Genomic DNA, 19,526 nt, shown 5'->3' with positions numbered 1-19,526 from the left:
CATCTTTGCAGATCTTTCATGCCTGGATCTCACACTCACACATATATTAATTTATTATTTCTCTCTTACTGTGCCTATAACCCCTTTAGAAACATTACAACTATCTTAAGTAGAACAAAAATAGAAACATCAAGTCAAGTCAGAAAATATCCAAATAAATATCCAAATAAACATAAAACTCTGTCTCATTAGTGTTTCCTCCATTAACGGTGTGGCATCTAACATCTAACCCATTTCCTGCAATGCATTGGGAAGGAAAGCAGATTACATCCCCAGAACTGCTTGCGTTTCTCATAATGCACTGCAGCGGGGGCCAGCTCTGTCGGTTTGGGACCGTTCGAGGACCTGACCTGCTCTTGGTCCCCCCACCCCATTACACATATCGTTGCCGTCACATACTGACATTCTAGGACTCCAATAGACTATGCCATCGACACACCTGTTGTCCCTTCGATTCCTTCATCTGAGTCCAGTGTGTTAGCTCCTCCTCCCCAGAGCTGTTCAGCCCCAGAGAGATCCAGCCAATCATCTCCTTCCGTTTCATGCTGCGCTTGTTGTAGACCGACAGGATGAGCGTGACATCAGAGAGCTGGAACAGAGCTACTTGGAACACAAAGGTCTCCTTGTAGGTGGGGTTGGGCTGGCCGCGGCAAATCGATGTCTTGCACTTGGACATCTCCTGACCCATTGAGTTCAGTAGAGTCAGCTTTACATAAGTGTCTGAAACAGGATGAAACAGGATGTCAGTCAGAGAAACTTTCATTCTATGATCAGTAGTCCTAAAACTTTTACTGTCAAATCAGTCCATCCAAACCAATCCAAAAGAGTACTTTGAGAAGAAAAAAAAATCTTAACCAGTATTTTGATTTCCAGTAAAAATATGTAAAAAGTATATCTTGAATTAAGTTTACCAGTTTTTACCCCAGTGGGAAATTTATTTTTAAGGTTAAATCTCACACAATGTTTGTTAGATTTATTTCTTAAAATCCAATGAAAATCAAGGTTTTAATATTGTTTATATGTCTATGTGGTGTTTTTAATATGCTTTAAAACAAAACCATGTGTAAATTCAGAAGTCAACATCATTGCAGAGTATTTTCTTCTTGAAACTGCAGTGAACTAAAGACAGTCTCAGAAACGCGGTTTGAAATCGCTAGTGTTTCTGACATTACAAACTACATTGTTACCAATCACGTCAAAGTGATCCTCAACGAGTGGATCTCTGAGCTGGTGTGAGTGAGTGGAGGCGGGGCTAATTTGCATATTCATAAAACAGCGTATACCAAATGAGGCAAGGGTGTAGAGTTACATTCAAGGTAATTTAAGGCATAATTTTTTTTTTAAAGGAAAAAACGCTTAAATATGATTCTGGTGATCAAAGATGAGTTTTAAGGGATAAAATAATTGACTACAGGAGGCTTTTAAAAAAGTGGCATAAAATAAAGAAATCTAGTTTTATAAAATAAATATGTCTTGTTTTAAGATGGTTTAGACAGTTTTACTGGAAAACAAGACAAAAATACACATTTTTGCATTCAAAATAAAAAAAATAAAAGTACAATAAAACAATAATAAATAAAAAAAAAAACACAATAATCACAGTTTTCAGCCGGGGAAAAATTATTTACAAAAACATAATACTATTTCAATAATTGTAGGTTCGGAAGTTGAGACGTTAAATTTAGTAACAAGATATTGTTGTGGTGCGGTTCTTCTGCCAGCGTGGAGGTTTTCAATGCTACGGTTCCTGCCTGGCAATGCTTCAATCTCTCAATTTATCTGAAAAGCAATTGATTATTCCATTCATTAATACAGGATGAAATATATTGGTTGAAAACGAGCCATTCAGTTTCTCTTTTTCATTAACGCACGGCACGAATCAATGCTCACTGATTAATAATTGAGTCCCGCATCACTCCTCTGTCTTTTGTCCTTTTGAACTGCGACTCTACAGATGCACTCAAAGCAGACTCTGCTGCAGCACGGGGCCTTTCACAGGATTGAATTCAGTGCGCAGTTGAACTCCTCTGAGCGTGCTTTCTGCTGCCCTGCCTGAATACACTAAAATACAACAGACGTTAGTATTCTCTGTGTCTTTGTGTCAGTGCAGGCTTCCTGTGGAGTCATCTTGCTGCGTTTTCAAAAAAAAATTCACTCTCCTCTATTTTTCCAACTAATAGAAGAGCCGTGCTAAAGAAGCGCTGATTTCAGAGATGGGAATGTAGACTCATACCTGGCACTGAGGAAATCAGTGCAGCTCCTCAAGCTGAATGTGAAAGAGTTCAATAGCGGTTCAAGAGGGCTGATTAGCCTCTGTGATGCAGTTATTCAGGAGTCTAAACACTTCCTGCCACAGAAATCAACCTTCGGTAGTTGACAGTACGTAAAATACTAGTCATCTGCACTGATAAAGTTATGGAAAACACTAGGATTACACATATCTGTTAGCATGTATCAGTCCTGTAAATGAGACAAAGTTATTGTGGCGTACAGCAGTTTTTGCAATTTTTGATCCCAAAATTAAGTATATGAAGATGTCCTTGTGAAGCACTCTCTTCCCAAAATTTAAAAGCTGATATTATTTTATATATTATGTATATACGTGTATAAACATATTATTACAGACTAATTTACAGTTTTGTATAAGATAATTATTTATTTTAATGAAGCATGATATAGAGATCACAAACAGATCTAGATCAAAATAAAAAAGTGTTTTAACATATTTAATTAACAGTAAAAGCCCTAAAATTTCCCACTGTCTGCAAACATAGAAGAACCACTCACATGGCTACATGCCTACAAAGACCTCTATATCTCTCTGGCATCTTGGACTAGAACTACCAGTCACATGACGGGAACGATGATTCAAATGATTCAAGCAAATGATCTAGAAAATGTGGTTTAAAAAATCCAGACATTAAAAAAAAGACACAAGGTTAGGGGACGCATGCAAACATCACTACAGAGGACAGAGAAAATAATAACATACTGTACCATCCAACATAACATGGTCTAAAAAAAAACAAAAAACATTTGAACCTTCTCCATGGATGAAGACTAAATGGATAACATGCTTGACATGTTTTCTAAATCTTCCTTCTGTATAGAATTTTACATTAATTTGCACTCAAATTTTCCACAGATCAAACCTTCAGCATCCATGTAGAAGTATTCGCCAGTCTAACACCAAGGATCGATGATGAAACGAGGAAGCGTGACAAAAGAAAGATGGATGAACAACGTCCGATGCTGATAAAGGTAGCCACAGAAAACTCACCTCGGATTATGTACACCTGCCCACCTATCAAGTGCTTTAGACAACAGAACAAACCGTCTGACAACGGGAGAGGAGTGACAGCGAGAGCAGAGGGGGTCGGCAGTCATCAGGGAGAAAGAGAGAGAATATCAACAACAGCAGGAGGAAAAGAGCAGGTAAAAAGGTTTGAAGGTTCAATGACATTAGGTCAGATGTAACGTGTTCATAAAGCACACACAGCATCACTTCAGGTTAAGGGTCAATGCATAAGAGAGACATGCAGCCTTCATCACCATTTCATAACGCTGTCTGAATCTATGGGCTGAATATCGTTTAATGACATGGAGTTATGAGTGCTTTTTGAAGGCATAAAGCTCTTATATTGCACTCTTTGACTGAAGTGTGATGGAAGCTTTGGGAAAGTTAGGAGGTCATTTAGGGCAGCGTTTATCAGAAGGGTGATATGACAGAAAATTACAGAGCGAGAAAGAAAGAGGGAACATACGGTTACGGGCACCTTTGGGGTCAAAGGTGAGAGGTGACACGTTTTGATCCTGCAATCCTTATATAATATGATACAGGAAATACAAAGACAAATTTGTTGGTGAAGTACTCTGGAACGGCTATCTAAAGCAATCATGTTGAGCAGCTCTTGGACTCACTGGGAGGTTTATTTGCCGCCAGGTTTTTAAAGTGGCTTCCTTTGATGACCTCCACAGAGAGTCGTCCTGTAGTGGCATTGTACACAAGCCCCAGCAGGATCTCTGGAGCCGCCCCCTGACCGGCAGACGGGAACGACGAGGCCGTCTCACTGCACGACACGTCTGACACGCTTGCCTGAGAGTCACTGCCCTGGGACACAAATCATTTTAGTTTAGGCCTAACATTTACAAAGTTTTTACAGAATATATATATATACAGTATACACTCACCTAAAGGATTATTAGGAACACCATACTAATACTGTGTTTGACCCCCTTGCGCCTTCAGAACTGCCTTAATTCTACGTGGCATTGATTCAACAAGGTGCTGAAAGCATTCTTTAGAAATGTTGGCCCATATTGATAGGATAGCATCTTGCAGTTGATGGAGATTTGTAGGATGCACATCCAGGGCACGAAGCTCCCGTTCCACCACATCCCAAAGATGCTCTATTGGGTTGAGATCTGGTGACTGTGGGGGCCATTTTAGTACAGTGAACTCATTGTCATGTTCAAGAAACCAATTTGAAATGATTCGAGCTTTGTGACATGGTGCATTATCCTGCTGGAAGTAGCCATCAGAGGATGGGTACATGGTGGTCATAAAGGGATGGACATGGTCAGAAACAATGCTCAGGTAGGCCGTGGCATTTAAATTATGCCCAATTGGCACTAAGGGGCCTAAAGTGTGCCAAGAAAACATCCCCCACACCATTACACCACCACCACCAGCCTGCACAGTGGTAACAAGGCATGATGGATCCATGTTCTCATTCTGTTTACGCCAAATTCTGACTCTACCATCTGAATGTCTCAACAGAAATCGAGACTCATCAGACCAGGCAACATTTTTCCAGTCTTCAACTGTCCAATTTTGGTGAGCCCGTGCAAATTGTAGCCTCTTTTTCCTATTTGTAGTGGAGATGAGTGGTACCCGGTGGGGTCTTCTGCTGTTGTAGCCCATCCGCCTCAAGGTTGTGCGTGTTGTGGCTTCACAAATGCTTTGCTGCATACCTCGGTTGTAACGAGTGGTTATTTCAGTCAAAGTTGCTCTTCTATCAGGTTGAATCAGTCGGCCTATTCTCCTCTGACCTCTAGCATCAACAAGGCATTTTCGCCCACAGGACTGCCGCATACTGAATGTTTTTCCATTTTCACACCATTCTTTGTAAACCCTAGAAATGGTTGTGCGTGAAAATCCCAGTAACTGAGCAGATTGTGAAATACTCAGACCGGCCCGTCTGGCACCAACAACCATGCCACGCTCAAAATTGCTTAAATCACCTTTCTTTCCCATTCTGACATTCAGTTTGGAGTTCAGGAGATTGTCTTGACCAGGACCACACCCCTAAATGCATTGAAGCAACTGCCATGTGATTGGTTGATTATATAATTGCATTAATGAGAAATTGAACAGGTGTTCCTAATAATCCTTTAGGTGAGTGTATCTATCTATCTATCTATCTATCTATCTATCTATCTATCTATCTATATATATATATATCTATATATATATATATATATATATATATATATATATATATATATATATATAAGAAGCCGTTTATGCTAATCAAGGCTGCATTTATTTGATCAAAAATACAGTAAAACATTAATGTGAAAAATAATTGTTTTCTATTTTAATATCTTTTCAAATAAAATTTGTTCCTGTGATGCAAAGCTAAAATTTCAGCATCATTGCTCCAGTCTTCAGTGCCTTCAAAAATCATTCTATGATTTGATGCTCAAGAAACATTTCTTAATATTATCAATGTATTCATAAAAAAAAAAAAAAAAAAAAAAAACCTTACTGACAAAATTAAGATCTTGCCAATTTTGAATGGTAGTATATATATATATATATATATATATATACATACATTTTTACACATTATGATAAATATTTTTTTTTATTAAATTAGAATTTGTACATAACGCTTTATCACACTCACAGGTATGTTGCAGCAGGGGTCCAGTATGATGGGGACTGACATCTTGCCCTGCAGGTTGAGTTTGGTGAGGTAGAACACCTTCTCTCCGAGAGCCTTCTCCTTCTTCATCCTGCGGACGCTGTACAAGCGGAACCGGACGGCATAGTTCCCGATCATCTCCGACTCAATATGGCTGAAGTGAAATGTCTCTGTAAAGACGGGGCAGGGGCCACGCTGGATGATGGTTTTTGCCCTTTGTTTTTTGGTGGGCAGCAGCACTAGATGCACCTGCCAGGAGATGTTACCCGTGCGTTTGAGAGAAGGAATGTCCGTCAGTGCTGTTATCGTGACGGACAGACGCTGGTCAGACGAATCATGGTCGAAGATGACGTCGAGAGTTCCATATTGAGCGAGAGGCTCAGGGTCATAACCTTTTGGAAGCTGAGCCGCTGATCCACGTGCTGACAGATCCTAAAGAGATGAATGATAGAAAAACCGAGATATTTAGAGGGAGGAACAATTACCATCTGAGGCTTGATGTGGTGAACGGCAGATTGATCTATTTGGTAAATGTGCACAGTGTATTTACATTCATATGAGCTTATACAATTGTGGTCAGAATTATTGGCACCCCTGGTAAATATGATCAAAGATGGCTGTAAAAATATTGTTTATCCTTTTGATCTTTCATTCAAAAATTTGCAAAAATCGAACCTTTCATTAAAGTTAAAGAATTGAAAGTGGGGGGAAAATCACTTTATGAAATAAATGTTTTTCTCCAAAACACGTTGGCCACAATTATTGGCACCCTAGAATTTTTTATGAGTAAAATATCTCTGAAGTATATTCCCATTATAGTTACATTTTTAGCACACCAGGGTGACTAGGAACATGAAATTGTCAAGCTATGACTTGTTTCACAGGAGTATGAATTTGAGGAAACACAAATGCCAAATTCCCTTAATCATCCATCACAATGAGTAAAACCAAAGAATATAGTTCTAATTTGCAGCAAAAGATTAAGCTTCACAAAACAGAAAGAGGTTGTAAGAAAATAGCTAAAGCGTTGAACATATCCATTTCCATCATTTCCACAAATGGCAATAATAAAGAAGTTTCAATCAACTGTTCAATCAACTGTGTGTGTGAAAGTTTGGGTGGCCAAAGACTCTCCAAAGATGAAAGATGGAGAAGTGCAGAGACTTGTTGAGCCTTGGAGTCAGAAAGCCAAAAAACATCACCAAATGTTGTTTGGAAGGTTTTCAAAGAAATTCCTTCTCACTCATCCAAAAACAAACTCCAGCATATTCAGTTGTCAGAAACGACTGGAACTTCAAAAGGGACCAGATTCTATGTTCATATGAAAAAAAAACAACAAAAAAAAACAGATGGGTTTGGTGCAAGCAGGGATAAAAAGTCAAGGCTAAATATGCTGCATCTTTAATGTTGTGGGCCTATTTTTAGCTAGGGGTCCTGGACATCTTGTTCAGATACATAACATCATGGATTCTACCAAATACCAACAGATAAAAAAAAACAAAAAACGTAAATATCAACACAAAAATGTGTCACTGAGCACAAAATGAAGCTTCTGCCATGACCATCCCAGTCCCCTGACCTGAACCCTACAGAAAATGAGTGGGCTGAACTGAAGAGAAGAAGCACAAACATGGATCTGGGAATCTGAAGGATCTGGAGAGATTCTGTATGGAGGAATGGTCTCTGATCTCTTGTCAGGTGTTCTGCAAACTCATCCGGCATGATAGGAGAAAATTCAAAGCTGTTATCTTGGCAAAAGGAGGTTGCAATAAGTATTTAATAAAAAGGTGCCAATAATTATGGCCAACGTGTTTTGGAGAAAAGCATTTATTTCATAATGTGATTTCCCCCCACTTCCAATTCTTTTACTTCAATGAAAGGTTAGGTTTTAGAAATTTTATTACATGAAAAATCAAAAGGATAAACAATGCAGATTTTTACAGCCATCTTTGATCATATTTACCAGGGATGCCAATAATTCTGACCACAACTGTATATGACAGATTTAAATCCATAAAACAGACAGTTATGACATATTTTCTGATAGAAGATATTTTCAATGATTGATGGCTGAGACAAGATTTTTATTGCTATAATTCATATAACAAAAGTTAGACTAAAACTGTGGCTCAGTACTGTACAATGAGTCCTGCTGCATCACACTGCTGTAAATATATAAATGATTACGTAGGTGTCTACAGCACATACATAATGAATTATGAAGGCGTTTGTGCATGCATCTGTTTGAATAAATGTGATGTTAAGGTAATGAAATCATGAAAGTACTTCAGCAAATCACACATGACAGCAATGCCATAAAAACAACTTTAAAAAAGACCAATTAAAATGAGCTTTCTGCTGGAAAACAGTTTTTGAATGAATAAGCAAGGAAGCAACATGTCTTTTTAAACTATTTGTATTTTTGAAATAGCCAGATTACACTGGTCTACAATTTTCTCGTCTGCTTCAGATATAAAATGTGCCTTTTATTATGCATTTTGATGTGCTGTATTTAAATATGACAATTAACTGATTGGCTACTGTTTTCAAGATATTTAAGTTATAATATTTTACGTTTATGTATATTGTTTAGATAGTACCTGTCATCTGTCCTGTTTATGTAAGACTTTAAAAATCAACAAAAGGGTTATATAAATCAAATTTATTATGAAACAAAAGGCAAAAAGGAGATATGAGAGAGAAATGTGGTAGCCTAATCATTGTCTGACCCAACAAAAAAACATTATAATATTCATTTTATTTTATTTTCCGTGTTCGCATTTATGAGGGAAAAAACAACGTGTCAGTTCTCGGTTACGGACGTGAGCGCTCTGAAAGCGGCACTAAAAGACTGCTTTAAAACTTTCACAGAGACCTCAAACAGAACAGCTGCCTTTCTTTAAAGTGAATTTCGTTTTGTATTAATTATATCTTAATTTTAATCAATGTTTCATGAACCAATTATCTGGATTTAATAAATAAGAATATCTGGATTTAATAAATATAGCAGAATCACGACATGGAGGCGCCGGCGAGTGAACTGGAGTTCGTCTCATAAATGAACCGAAACTCAGCGTATAATGCACATTCACATTCACAGCGTATTTAGACGCATTCATAATCATTACTTTTACCGGTTCTTTGTGGCAAGCTTTATGCGTGCGGTCGTGCGCTTGAGTGCGGCTATATTACGTAAGCTCATTATCCTGTAGGCTATATAAGTAATTAAATTAATATAAAGGGGCGATTTGTCCACGAATGACTTAAATGAACAACTAGCCTACTACTCGACTAGGAAAAAAACTTTTAGTCAGAAGCAGCCCTTATTCCACATATTTTCGAACATCTTGAGCGAGCGACCCTGCGGAATGAACGAGCGGAGCGGAATATTCAGAAATGCGTTCTCCACTCACGAGCTCTGATCGGAACAAAGCCCAACCTCACTGTCTGCTGAACTTGCGCAGAAACATCAAAATACAACCAGCTTTTTAAAAATGGTTTTTAAAACTAAACACTATTTTAGCACAAATAATGAGGTTATTTGCGATTCTTTTTATAATTATTGACAAAATTAGAATATAGTAAAAAAAAATTTTTTTTTTTTTTTTTTTACGTTTTGGGTGGGCCTGTTGAAAAGTGGGGCCGTGCCTGAGCTACAGGACATCGTCTTTCAAAACATAACCTGCGCGAAAGAGAGAAAAAAAATGAATGCGTCATTGTACCCAGCACTTCTGAAAATGCACTTCCGAATGCGTCTCTGTCCCCAGCACATTTCAAACCAAACTGACGCCCATGCAGGCAACATCCGGTTGGCGAAGCTTGCTCGCTCTCATTGGCTGTTGCACGCATCACATCAGAGGCAGCCCGATGAAGAGTCAAATATCAAAAACATGTTTGACGCGATCTGGAGCAGTAAAATAATCGTAATGACACCACACAATTAAGGACTTTTTGGACAGAAACTCCGTTGCAAGAAGCCTGGAATCGGGCCACGTGCCCCAGATCGTTGGGGGTTGCAAATCAGGCCCAAAATCTGGCTTAAAATCTTCAAGTGTGTGACCAGCCTTACGTCGTTGTACGGGAAACGCACCCCTGTATGATTTCTAGAGCTGATATAGGGCAATTTGTTCAGCAGATGGATGTAAGCTTGGTTAAGAGATTGCATCATCCATGCCTTCTAGGAATAACATGATACAATAATATCATAAATGATGCAATACCAGCTTCAGATTGCATCATTCATTGTTTTGCCTAAAAAGCAAGTACTGTCTAAACCCATTCATAGATTTATTCATAAATCCAGTCAAAGATGTATTTTAATCATTTCGGGTTTAAATTGAGATCCCTTTTCTTTCACATATCCTCCGCCATTCAAATCAAGGGTTGTATATAATGACCTAATAGCATATCTTGAAAACTAGAGCCAATCAACAATTTTAAGCATCATTTTCGTTCTCAGTGACTTTAATTAGTTTAATTAGTTGATCAGAAATTAGTTGATAACTACATTTATTTCATAATCATTTTGGCTGTAGACCAGTGTTATTGTAGGTAAGTATTTTGGTAAGTACTTCTTTGCTCAAACACTCACCTCTGGGCTGAGTACAGCTGTGCTGTCGCTGGGTACATCTTCTTCATAGCCCTTGTTAAGGAAACTCTCTGTGTCCTGTGCTTCACTGACCTCGCTTGGACATTTCCCATAGCTGTGTCTAGGGCTCTCGCTCCCATGGGAAAGGTCACATTTGGCATCGCCCAGGTCAGAGGGTGTGCACGACATACGTGGTGACCCATCCTCATCCTGATAGGGTGGAGGCTGCAGCTCGTCCAATGGCGGAGTCCGCCTCATCCGCTGGATACAGTTTACTGATGTAGGGCAAAGTGAAAGAGATGCATTTAGGTGTAATTTAGCTCAATGTTCAACATCAAAAAGTTAAAGTGCAGGACATGAAATGGCAAATATCATCTTAAGTGGCTTAGAAAGTGCATCAGTTGGAGTGACAATATGACATTATATTAAGTTTAGATTTATGCTCAACGGCAGAATGATCTCAGAAACTCTAATTCATGTGTCACTCCTACATGAGAATGAAACTGAAGCCTTTGTGTCTTTAGCAGCACATCACGACCTAGGCTTGTAATTTATGATACAGCATGCTATATGGTATTCAAAGGTCTCTGGTAAAGTCTAAGAAAAGAGTGGTTCTTTGAAACCACTTAGCTCAACTCAAGAAACGGTCAAAACTTGGTTTTACACACAGTGTAGACATATTCATTAAACCTGCATCTTCATAAATGATTCAGTTGTCCTTCAAGAGATACAAATCACTGAATGTGATCAATTAAACAAATTGGCATTTCTCATTTTAAATGTAGAAAATCAAGGAAATTTGAGGATATACTGATGCTGCTAGTGGCTTTATGAGAATCTGAAATTGAAATAAATGGCAAAGCGTGCTGTGATTTACCTGCATGTACTCTACAATATAAACTGCTCTGTAAAGAGAATGAACCAAGTGGCTGTTGCCATAGTAACATGCTACTGGCTAGGACAGGAAGATTTAGCTATCTCATAAATATAGTGTATTCTCACTCACTCACTCTCTCTCTCTCTCACACACACACGCACGCACGCACGCTCTCTCTCCCTCTCTCTCTTGGAGTGTGGCTGGGATAATAAGTGGTTCTGACTATTGGGAAGAGACACCAGACATGGCTGATGCTGTGAATTTTCAAGTTAGTTAAACACTTTTTTGAAACTCTCCCTCAATTCATACATTTTAGTTTGCAGTGATATTTTGTGTTATTTCTCATTTAATGTAATACGTTTCAATGACAGTTTTGTACAATTGCTAGGACACATTTCTCAATACTTCTCAATCTCCTTACCAACTTTCAACTTGGCACAGCAGTTAATTTCACATTCAAAATGCACTACAACACACTTGTGTCTCAAATCAACTCATTCTTCCCAAACACTAGCAAGGGTTGCCAATCAACAAACACACTTTGTCACTCATCATTATTTTTACTTATTTGATTAGTGACCTAAAAAAGAGCGCAGAATCTGAAATATTCCTTGCTTATTTTTAAATCATAACATTTCATTTCAATTTCAGAATCCTAAAATGGAAAAGCACCAAAGTATTAGCCTAGAAATCTAGACGCACCCTAGCGGCAGCAAAATGTATTTTGCAGCCAGGGCAGTCTAGCAACTCTCCATAGAATTTCGAGCTGCAAAAACCTAAATTGGGTCAGGCCAATCACGTCGCTTATAGAGTAGGTGGGGCGGGCTTAACATATGACGACAGAGTTGCGACGGTTACCTGCCTGCGACTTGAAAACAAAGAAGAGCTGCTGCTGGAGAACAGTCTTTCGAATCAGCTTTGTCCGCGACTCTGGAGGACTTGGAGTTAAGTTTTTCTTTGAGAAAAGAGCAAAGAACGGCACTTAAGTCATTCTTAAAAAAAGGAAGATGTGTTCGTCGTTTTGCCGGCCAGATATGGCAAAAGTTGAATCTATCAACTAGCTCCGCTGTTGGGAAAACGCTCTGGTTGGTTGAAGCGCTGTCCTATTGCGTGCAGAGGGAATTTGAAAGACAGCCGTTTATCCCGCCCCTTGGATTGAGCGCGTCTATGGTGAGTTGCCAGACCTAACATCTTGATGTAGGTCTGGCTTGCCAGGCTACCAAAGTAAGGAACAGAAGATGAAAACTTAGAATCTAAGTTCACTTTTAATGAGGATGGAGGGAAGAAACATCACTGTTTACAATGACGGAAGAGCACGTCTGTTTGTCTTCTATGTCTCAATGTTGAATGACGTCTTTGATCATAAACTGCAGCATTTTTAACCTCAGGCTATGAACAAGAGCAAGAGAAAATGTCTGTCTATGTGCATGAGAGAGTGTGCCCTCTATCTCTATGATGTTTTGATCAACTATCATGCCAGACATCTCTCATGATTCAGTTTGATCTGAATGTCAGTAAAGATGCCATAACTATAATATTCAGTATTGAGGACATCACTGAGTGATTAGTAACATGACATTAACAGCTTGGTTAACTTGATTTTCTGGCGGTCATGGACCGAACAAGCACCTTCCTCAGAATGGCAATGCTAATGCTTTAGGAAAGTATTATATCCCTCTTTGGTTCCAACAGCAAACACTCGGCTCATTTGTTATGTATGAGTGTAAGAATGTGAGTATGTGTGCACAAGAGTATGGGTTTTTTAATGTACTTGTGAGTATTCAAGCAACATGAGTGTGTGAGTGTATATGTAAATGTGTGTGTGCGTGTTAGCGCCTCATGTATTATACAGATGGCCTGAGGCTACAGCCTCTCCTGCCTCCAGGAAAACAGCTCAAGAGAAAAGCATGCAGCTCTATCTGTCTCTCTGTGCAGTAGTTCACAGAAGCAGAGGGTGAAATCAGAGAGCGATATCCACCAGCTTCTTGCTTTTTTCTTTCTGAAAGCGATTCCCTTTGACAGATTTTCATTCTTTCTCCTCATCATCATCCATTATCTTCCTGCTCTGAGCATCTGCAATGATTCCAGCAGGGATTTTGGCACAGAATGGAATGAGGACAAATGAATAGACAATTGGAAGTACAAAAAAATAACCCTAATTATTTCTATCACTAATGATCATTGATCATCCCTTGATTTAATCTTCTCCTGTTACGTGAGGAGCAAAACAGAGCCAAGAACTCTCTTATTCTGTTCCCTCATCTTTCATCTTAAGCAAGGAGGGAAAAAAAAAGTGTTCTGGCTTATTATGCCCATATGTTTTCTTCTAGAAATGTCCTAATTCACTCGATATCTGATATATTCATGATCTTAAACCCTTTGCTCTCTGTAAGAATCACTCCTGCCAGAGAAAGAACAACCCACGGTCCTTTTTATTGAAAACAGGTTTCATTCAGATTTTTCTACTGTGTCTGTACTGAGTGTTCTTCAAAAAAAGGACACTCAGATGTCAAACATCCCTAAGCAGAGGATTTGTAGTTGAGCAGCGCCATCTGGTGGTTTAATTTGGGTTCCAATCTATTTGCTTTGCCCACTTACAATTAAAGTTTAGGGTCCATACGATTTTTAGAGGTCCAAGCACCAAAGCTGCTGGAACCCTACTGTGTTTGTACTACTTTTTTGAACTACTCCTAGGCAGTTTGTCAGACCTTCACCAACCGCTGCACATGTCAGCTAGACAATGCTAGCAAAAAGTTATCAAAATAATTTTGATCTTTTGAACTGTTTAGCAGATAAAAAAATTCTGTCTGATATGACCCAGTATGCCTATTATGCCTGGATCTTGTGTGCACAGTACAAACTTCTCAAAACTTTGCTTCGATCATGAAAAGATAAATTCTTGAGATTGAGTTTTGAGCTGCAAATCTTCACAATCATTTGACAATTGTCCTATCCATGCATCTACAGTAAATTTACATGTTGAATATGAGTCCACACATACACCACATATATATTTTGATCAAACCCTAATTTTCAGTGGAGATTCAAGAGGGACTTTGCTACAAAAATCACATCATAAAATACGTTTCAACTGGATTGCTATTCGTTCAAATGGAACAATGATTTTTGGACCCCGAAGATTGTCGCTTGCGGCTATATTATTTCTTTTTTTAAAAGATAATAATACTTTTATTCAGCAAGTATGCAATAAACTGATCAGAAGTGACAGTAGAGACATTTATAATGTTATAAAAAAATTATCTTGTTCTTGTGAATTTACTATTCATCAAAGAATCCTGAATTTTTATTTATCATAGTTTCCAGAAGTATATTAAGCATCACTACTGTTAATGCAACTGTAACATTGATAATAATAAGAGCACCACATCAGTGTAACGTGTTGGTGTTGGAGAGAAACGAGCACAATAAAGGAATGGAAAATCAAGATAATCTTTAATAATAAACAAAACAAACACACATTGACAACAACGAACAAATGAATAGGGAAAATTGGGGATTAAATACAAGGAACTATCTCTATGGACACCGGGAAGGTGTGTCCTCACGCTTTAAACAGTCCAACTGAGGGGGGTGTGTGCTCTAGGGGTGGACGAGGGGCTGGCGAAGGGCAGGAAAAGCCCTTTGGCGAGAGAAACCAGGGTGGCGATGATGGTGGGAGGAGCCAGGAGCAAGAGTAGCCAAGCGGTGATCCAGAGAGCAGCCAGTATGAAAGCTCACAGCGGAGTCGATGGAGCGAGAAGCGATGGTGGAGACTTGGCTGACAGAGATAAACCAGATCGTCCTGGAGGCTGAAGCAAAGCCACAGCAATGAGCATCCGAGGTGGAGCAAGGGTGCCTGAGGATTGAAGTGGAGCTGGTGGGACTGAGCTGGAGGCGCCAGACGTAGCGAACGGGTGGAGAGATGGAGCACAGCAGGTGGCTTGTAAGTGCATGGCGCAGGCAGCGCTACGTCTGACCAAGGCGGAGCCGGAGGAATGAGGGAGCCCAGTGGTGCCGCAAGGACGATGGTATCTGGTGGAGTCGAGGGAGGGAGGAGGCCAAGGCAAAACCGACAAGTCGACGGACCGAGGTGGAGTGACAAGATCAGTGGCTGAAGGTGGAGACGGGGGATCCACTTGCCTAGGCGACGCTGGTGAACTGAGGACTCAAGGCGAATTCACACAGTGAATTGGTGTCAGAGGAGTCGTCGAGGGGCTGAAGTGAACCAGCCGAAGCGGGGCTGACGGACTGGCTGATTTTGAAATAGGCAAGGCAAGGCAAGGCAAGTTTATTTATATAGCACATTTCATACACAATGGCAATTCAAAGTGTTTTACATAGAAGAAATTAAAATAATAAAAAGAAATATAGGAGGTTGGGCGGGAACTCTGGAGACTTCCTGCTGGACGGGACCAGCGGGGATGGGAGAAACAGAAATTGATCCTCTTCCAAATCAAAGCTTCCACAAGCAACCCCAGAGGGACAAATGATGTAGCCAGCTCACGCACCTGGTCAGACGTTTCATGAGGCTCGGGCTCCGGGGCGATGGCTGGCTCGGTCCTCCTTTCAGGATCTGGCTTGTACATCGCAGCTCGCTCGAGCTCTATGTCTACGGTAGGTTCTGGCATATGCTCTGTACTGGGACCTGCAGTTTACCAGCACTCACTCCACGAACTCTGCGAAAGTTTCTCGAGGACCAACACCTGGCAGGCGGGCCTATCTGCACTCGTTTAAGCTGGTATACATGAAGGCGCACAAGGAGAGATCAGGAAAATTAGTTTGGCTCGCCTGATGGAGAAATCCACGGATGTGGTCCTTGAGGCACTGCTCTTCCTGCTCAAGGCATAGCAGCTGGACAAAGGAAGTCCATCTTTTTTTTGTACCCTTTTATAGAGGGTCAGTTCTGTCAGGACCACTATCGTCAAATAAGATTGACAATTAGCATACAGTTTGGATTGGCGGTATGGTTCTGTTCTGGGCAAGAACTCTCTGCGCATCCATGCAGCCTAGCATGGATAAGAGCAGGGAGAGCAGCAATAACCCCTCTTAGGGTAAACAGAACTGAACCAACATAAATGTATTGCAGATATCATTAACTCAAGATTTTAAAGTACAACATAATTTGAGAAATTATTCTGATTCAAGGGGAATCAGAATGCCAAACTGACTGGACGAAAGGAGGGATGGAGGAGGGGGGATGGAGGAGGGTAATTCGCTCCTGAGAAACACGATGACTGCTGATAATACTGAAGGAGCTTATGTATACAGTGATAGGCGTCATATTCCTATTGGTAGACGTGGATCAGCTGAGAATCAGCTGATGCGAGCTTGACTAACGTGACCTGCCAGAACTGACGCTACGCTTAATTTATTCTGTAACACGTTGGTGTTGGACAGCAACGCGCACCACAGGAATGGAAAACCAAGGTAATCTTTAATAATAAACAAAACAAACACACATCAACAATAACGGACAAATGAACTAGAGAAACTCAGGGCTTAAATACAGAGAACAAGCAAAGGGAACTAGATGAACACAGGTGAACAGAATCTAATAATGAGTGAATAACCATAGCAACAAACTAGAACGTGAATGAGTAACCAAGGGAACAGGAACAGAGCAAATAGAGAGAAAAATAAAATAAAACAGCGAGTAGGTAGTAGCTATAGTAGGCTACAATCAGTGTGTTATAATGATTTCTGAAGGATCATGTGACACTGTAAACTGGAGTAATGGCAGCAGAAAATTCAACTTTGCCATCCCAAGAATAAATTTTATTGTAATATATATTAAAAAAGAAAACATGTATTAAAAATTTTATTAATATTTAACAATATACCTGTTTTACTGTATTTTTGATCAAATAAATGCAGCCTTGATGAGCATAAAAGACTTCAGCAACAACATTAATGTACAGCCTTAATGTAACAACAAACTTGATTTGATTTTATCCACAGTGGTCTATCATACCTGTAGAAAGCTATTCGCTAGCAATCCTCCTATCAGTATTAATAGCAGAGGTTCAGCTATCACAGACACAACAAATCCCATACAGCTTTGAGAAAGCCATTTATTGTGTGAAATGTAAATTTACCGTCATCTGCTGAGGCCTCGCTGCTGTAGCCATCATATTCAGCCGCTAGGGGGCAGTATTTCTTCCGTGTGTCCCAGCCATAGCCCTTCTGGTGGTGTGAGTTAGTCCCCGCTGAACCCCCCCGGAGACCCTGTGATCGAGACACGGCCTCCTGGTACTGGCCAATCACCTCATCATCACTGTCTGACGACGAGCAGTGGTAGTCTGCATTCACGTAACTCTTATCTGAGAGAGACAAAGAGTGGAAGAAAAGTGAAAATGTATTTGTATCTGTATTTTAAGCACAAGAAGAAAGCAAACATAATTTTGAGAAAGTTTCATGACTGTGAAATGTTCTCCAACTTCTCTCAACAGCCTATTTATTAGAGATGCACCGATTGCAATTTTCATGGCTGATTCTGATTTCCATTTTTTTTTTAACGTGATAGATTTTTGCCGATTCTGATGTTCTTTCAAAGGACTATAATTGACGGCATATACAAACAAAAATCTACTTTTCTTCAATGCAAAATCTTATTTTCATAAAAAAAACAAGAAAAAAAGACTAATAAAATAAGAACAAATAAATTTCAAACAACAGCACAAATAAATGCAATAGAATAAAGAGAGTTAAGTTTTTCAGGTGGGTTTACAGTATATTCAGGTAAGAAATACCACAGAAATTAAAGTAATCAAATGTAAAATAACACTGGATAGTCTTCATTGTGCTATTCATAGGGCCGATCATACGGAAAATCGTCCGATTACGGTTCTTGGCTGGTCGATTGGTGCATCTCTATTATTTATACATTTTAGCACAGGCATATCACCGAATAAAAGGGGAAACATTGCATATACTACATACTACACTGTACACACACACACACCATATATATATATATATATATATATATATATATCAAATTCTTCATTGAACATACAAATCTAATCAACAGAAAACTTATGTATCATAAATTATGTTTATTTCCAGGCCTATTTATCATTTCAATAACTGCAAACAAACACCACAAAGCAGATAAACATCTTCCTTTGTCCTTTGTCACAAACACTAGAGGGCGATATGGTTTAACAAATAAAAACACATTCTCACATACAGTGAGGAAAATAAGTATTTGAACACCCTGCTATTTTGCAAGTTCTCCCACTTAGAAATCATGGAGGGGTCTGAAATTGTCATCGTAAGTGCATGTCCACTGTGAGAGACATAATCTAAAAAAAAAAATCCAGAAATCACAATGTATGATTTTTTTAACAATTTATTTGTATGATACAGCTGCAAATAAGTATTTGAACACCTGAGAAAATCAATGTTAATATTTGGTACAGTAGCCTTTGTTTGCAATTACAGAGGTCAAACGTTTCCTGTAGTTTTTCACCAGGTTTGCACACACTGCAGGAGGGATTTTGGCCCACTCCTCCACACAGATCTTCTCTAGATCAGTCAGGTTTCTGGGCTGTCGCTGAGAAACATGGAGTTTGAGCTCCCTCCAAAGATTCTCTATTGGGTTTAGGTCTGGAGACTGGCTAGGCCACGCCAGAACCTTGATATGCTTCTTACAGAGCCACTCCTTGGTTATCCTGGCTGTGTGCTTCGGGTCATTGTCATGTTGGAAGACCCAGCCTCGACCCATCTTCAATGCTCTAACTGAGGGAAGGAGGTTGTTCCCCAAAATCTTGCAATACATGGCCCCGGTCATCCTCTCCTTAATACAGTGCAGTCGCCCTGTCCCATGTACAGAAAAACACCCCCAAAGCATGATGCTACCACCCCCATGCTTCACAGTAGGGATGGTGTTCTTGGGATGGTACTCATCATTCTTCTTCCTCCAAACACGTTTAGTGGAATTATGACCAAAAAGTTCTATTTTGGTCTCATCTGACCACATGACTTTCTCCCATGACTCCTCTGGATCATCCAAATGGTCATTGGCAAACTTGAGATGGGCCTTGACATGTGCTGGTTTAAGCAGGGGAACCTTCCGTGCCATGCATGATTTCAAACCATGACGTCTTAGTGTATTACCAACAGTAACCTT

General features: G+C 39.6%; 1 protein-coding gene across 3 annotated transcripts in view; it reads right to left on the bottom strand.

Moving 5' to 3' along the window:
* Window positions 1-235: 235 nt before the first annotated feature.
* syt14a (synaptotagmin XIVa) overlaps window positions 236-19,526 on the bottom strand; it is a 48,032-nt gene continuing 28,741 nt past the window's right edge. For 2 of the 3 annotated variants that reach the window (XM_079856071.1, XM_079856070.1), the window contains exons 4-10: window positions 17,491-17,715; window positions 10,522-10,793; window positions 5,913-6,362; window positions 3,922-4,111; window positions 3,765-3,821; window positions 3,281-3,337; window positions 236-720 (exon numbers count right to left, since the gene is read on the bottom strand). In XM_079856071.1, the coding sequence (XP_079712197.1) occupies window positions 407-720; window positions 3,281-3,337; window positions 3,765-3,821; window positions 3,922-4,111; window positions 5,913-6,362; window positions 10,522-10,793; window positions 17,491-17,715 (1,565 nt within the window). In that variant the 3' untranslated portion in view covers window positions 236-406. The remainder of the gene's footprint in view (window positions 721-3,280; window positions 3,338-3,764; window positions 3,822-3,921; window positions 4,112-5,912; window positions 6,363-10,521; window positions 10,794-17,490; window positions 17,716-19,526) is intronic. The other variant, XM_079856072.1, reaches the window with a different exon arrangement.

This window comes from Squalius cephalus, assembly GCF_949319135.1.
Source record: "Squalius cephalus genome assembly, chromosome: 21".
Classification (NCBI taxonomy): Eukaryota; Metazoa; Chordata; class Actinopteri; order Cypriniformes; family Leuciscidae; genus Squalius; species Squalius cephalus.
The sequence above is the reverse complement of the archived record's forward strand: the minus strand, read 5'-3'. Positions and strand labels throughout refer to the sequence as shown.